General features: G+C 37.3%; 1 protein-coding gene across 1 annotated transcript in view; it reads left to right on the plus strand.

Moving 5' to 3' along the window:
- Positions 1-4,546, plus strand: part of LOC106872296 (zonadhesin) — a 79,108-nt gene that overhangs the window by 1,017 nt on the left and 73,545 nt on the right. The window contains exons 2-4 of the mRNA XM_014919235.2: positions 123-683; positions 1,837-1,968; positions 2,894-3,454. Coding sequence (XP_014774721.2) covers positions 134-683; positions 1,837-1,968; positions 2,894-3,454 — 1,243 coding nt within the window. The 5' untranslated portion in view covers positions 123-133. The remainder of the gene's footprint in view (positions 1-122; positions 684-1,836; positions 1,969-2,893; positions 3,455-4,546) is intronic.

Raw genomic sequence — 4,546 nt, forward strand, 5'->3', positions numbered from 1 at the left:
TATATATACATATATATATATATATATAGATAGATAGATAGATAGATAGATAGATAGATAGATAGATAGATAGATAGATAGATAGATAGATAGATATATCTACATAATTCTTTTCTTTTCAGTGTGTGAAAACATGGACTTAATGTTTGTATTAGATGACTCAGGAAGTGTCAAAAAAGAAAACTTCAACTTGATGAAACAGTTTGTGAAAAGTGTTGCATCATCATACGCAATCAGCAATGATGGAGTTCGTGTTGGTGCGATTAAATTCGCTAAATATGTTCATAATGAATTTGATTTAGACAAATACGGCGATATAAATGGTGTAAATAAAGGAATTGACGGAATTTCTTACAGTGATGGTTCATCAACCCGTACGCATAAAGCTTTAAAGTACTTGAGGACAGATTCTTTCACAGACAAGTCCGGTGACAGAAAACATGTTCCGAACGTGGCTGTTCTTATCAGTGATGGTAAATCGTCTGATGGAAAGGAAACAATAAAGGAAGCAGAGAAGTTAAAGAGTATGGGAGTTGAAGTCTATACTATTGGTGTCGGCAATGCTGACGAAAAAGAACTCAAGCAGATCGCCAGCAGCCCGATTTCGAGTCATCATTTCTCTGTAAAATCGTTTGAAGATTTAGACCAGCTCAAAGATATATTACAGCAAGAGACATGTAAAGGTAATTATTATTATTGTTATAATTCGACGTTCTTATATAATAATTGTCAAGCATGGCTATGTGGATAAGCTTTTGTGGCTAAGAGACGTGCTTCGTAACCATACGGTTTTCGAAGGTTTTGGAAGGTTGCGTGTGTATGTGTGTGTGTTTATATTTGTGCGTATATGTGTGTGCTAGTGTTTACGCGGATCTTTGTGCTTCCTTCTCATGACATCGCATGATAATTGTAAACAAGTGTCATCGTCATAGAAGCGATGTCCGTCGTTTACCATCTTCCGCGAAAACACGTCCAGCTATAAGGTTAAAGTACTCCGCTTCGAAGCAAGTAACGGGTGGTCACAAGAGAGGAATCCAAATGAAAAAAAGAAATGGATTGCGTGTGTATGTTTGAAAATATATAAAATATATTTTTAAGTAATTATACTTCCATCTTTGTCTATAATATAGCCGTCCATCATTGTCAATCACATACAGATGTATACATACTCACGTACATAGACATACACGCGTGCATACACACACATACATAGGCATACACATATACATACACACACATACATAGACATACACACGTACATACACACACAAGTACATATTCTGAGTGTGTGTCTCTCTTTTATATACAGATATACAAACGTAATACATGCATTCATGTACGACGGGGTGATCAAAAGTTCTTTTCTTTGGGCAGGAGACAATTCAGGAGGATCAGTTAATTATGACTTTATTTAACATATTCCCTCTCAGATTCACGCATTCCTGGCTCTGGATAAAATAAAATACAGGTGGATCAGTTAATTATGATTTTATTCAACATATCTCCCTCTCAGATTCACACACTTATTGCAGTGGTCTTTTAGCTTTTTTAAGCCCTGTAAAGATCTCGAAACATTGGGACTCCAACCAATCCTTTCGCGACACCCTTAAAGCCGGGAAATTTTTATCTCTCTCTCGTGTATCCAAATAAACAACATTGCCTCTATACAGTCTTCCCGCATTTCTACTAAGTTACGTCTCCCAGTCTGTCAACAAATTACAAATACATCGTAAGACGATTCGAATAACACATGTTCCCTAAATGTGCTCTAAAATGATTGAATCATACATTTAAATGAAATCCTTACACTTATTTTCTGTTAATGATATCAACCAGACCGTGATTTTTGTCTAAGTAGTCCTTGCAAAAACGGAGGAACGTGTTCCAGTAATAGCACCGGTTTCACATGCTCTTGTACAGAACAGTATGAAGGAAATGATTGCACCATAGATAAATATTCCTTAGAAGGTGAGTAATACTCTTTTTCTAAGTACACGAAATGCCAAATACACACACACGTACGCGCGCACACACACGCATACATACATACATACATACATACATACATACATACATACATGCGTTGAATTATTTAGAATCTGCAGTTACTCTATCCAGATTACAAGTTGAGGTTTATACTTGTAATTATTGAGGTCCTGGGATACGAGAAAGCTAATTCGAAGACTAATCCATCACTGGAACAATAAAAATCTGTAAAACTTGCCAGAAGTTTATTATTTAAATATAGATATGAGCATGTCTAGATATGCAACTATATCTCTCCGCAAAAACTATTTCCCAGGATTTTTCATCTGTTATGAACACTTCAGACAATTATAGCAACTATATATACTTTTGGAGCATTGGAATATGCTGGCGTGCTTCATGGGGGTAACCCTACTCACAGAACTAAGTGTTAAAGCCGGATTATTAATATTATTAATATTACTGCGTGGTATTCTAAAAGCACTTTCAATTTCGTGGTTGGAATTGATTAGCCGAGAAATGTCAAATATAGGTTGAGTTATTCCCCTTGACGAGCACCCAACTCCCCATTAATATCGACATTGCCGCAGAGAATACCAATAAATAAATAATAGAAAAACTGTATTTCCAATCTTTTGTTTTGATATATATGTGTGTGCGTGTGTGTGTGTGTGTGTACTGGTGTATATATATATATACATGCATATATTACACGCAGGCACACAAAGACGCACACACATGCATAGGCGCTCACAAACATACGCATACATACAGACACACATATATGTTATATAGTCATGTGTGTGTGTGTGTGTGTGCATTATTCAGCGAATAACATTTTAATCTTGATAATGTTGAATGATATAATTGCTTCTAATAATTCCCTTTTTGCCTCTCGTTCTTTCAGCATGTGGAAAAGCCGATATAGCATTTGCTTTAGATTATTCTAAAAGTGTCGGTTCAAGTCATTTCAAGACTGCTAAATCTTTCGTTAAGAATATCACATCGTCTTTTAATATCGGTGCTGACGGTGTTCGTACTGGAGCCATATCTTTCGGCAAATACGTTTCTGAGAACTTTAAATTAAATGCGTATACTACGTTAGATGAGGTTCAAGCAGCAGTTGATAAAATTAGCTATCGTGGAACGTATCCAACATATACATACAAAGCTTTGAGCGCCCTAAGACAATCAATGTTTAGCACTAAATACGGCAATAGACCAGGTGTTCCCGACATTGCTATAATAATCACAGATGGAATTATAAGGGAAAAGTCCAAAGCATTTGAAGAAGCCGAGCGACTACGAAATGCGGGCGTCACCGTTTATACGATTGGCGTCGGAGATGTTAAACGGGATGAACTTGAAGAAATCGCCAGTCGTCCAAGTTCCGATCATACATTTATAGTGAAAGATTTCGATCATCTAAACGATATCAAGAAAACAATGCTTGAAAGAATATGTGAAAGTGAGTACATTACATTTTTCTCTTTTTTATTCCCATTTATTTTATTTATGTTTTATTTTATTACGTGTGTAACTTCGCAGGATCTTTGGAGTAACGTTACTCAGCAGGTGTCATAGCTCAGAGATCAGAGAGTCTCTGCCGATCGAGCCGCAATGCTTTTATATAATCTATTCCGCACGAATCTTATTCACTGTGACTGCAATGCAAGTTAACTTTATTTGTGAGAAGTTGCCTCCCCTACATCGGCTATAAATTGTAAATGGCAACTAATATATGCTTCGGAATATTTTCAATTTCATTGTGGCGAGCCTGCGGAAACGTTAGCACGCCGGGCGAAATGATTAGCGGTATTTCGTCTGCCACTGCGTTTTGAGTTCAAATTCCGCCGAGGTCGACTTTGCCTTTCATCCTTTTGGGGTCGATAAATTAAGTACCAGTTACGCACTGGATCGATAAAACCGACTTAATCCGTTTGTCTATCCTTGTTTGTCCCCTCTGTGTGTAGCCCCTTGTGGGCAGTAAACAAATAGGTATTTCGTCTGTCTTAACGTTCTGGGTTCAAATTCCACGGAGGTCGACTCTTCCTTTCATCATTTTGGGATCGATAAATTAAGTACCTATGTGCCTAGAGTAGAAAAGGAATATTTTCTATTTAGTTGCTATATTACATGGTTAATATATATTTCTTTATTGCCCACAGAGGGCAAAACATAGAGGGGACAGACAAACGGATTAAGTCGATTACATCGAACCAGTGCGTAACTGGTACATGTTTAATCGACCCCGAAAGAATGAAAGGCAAAATCGATGAAAGGCAAAATCGTAACGGCAGACGAAATACTGCTAAAAATTTTGCACAGCGTACTAACGTTTCTTAGTTCTTTACTGCCCACAAGGGGCTACAGACAGAGGGAACAAACAAGGACAGACAAAGGGGTTAAGTCGATTACATCGATCCCAGTGTGTAACTGGTACTTAATTTATCGACCCCGAAAGGATGAAAGGAGAATTCGACCTCGACGTAATTTGAGCTCAGAACGTAACGGCAGACGAAATACTGCTAAAAATTTTGCACAGCGTACTAACGTTTCT

The sequence above is a fragment of the Octopus bimaculoides genome, chromosome 3, assembly GCF_001194135.2.
Source record: "Octopus bimaculoides isolate UCB-OBI-ISO-001 chromosome 3, ASM119413v2, whole genome shotgun sequence".
In the NCBI taxonomy this organism is placed as follows: domain Eukaryota; kingdom Metazoa; phylum Mollusca; class Cephalopoda; order Octopoda; family Octopodidae; genus Octopus; species Octopus bimaculoides.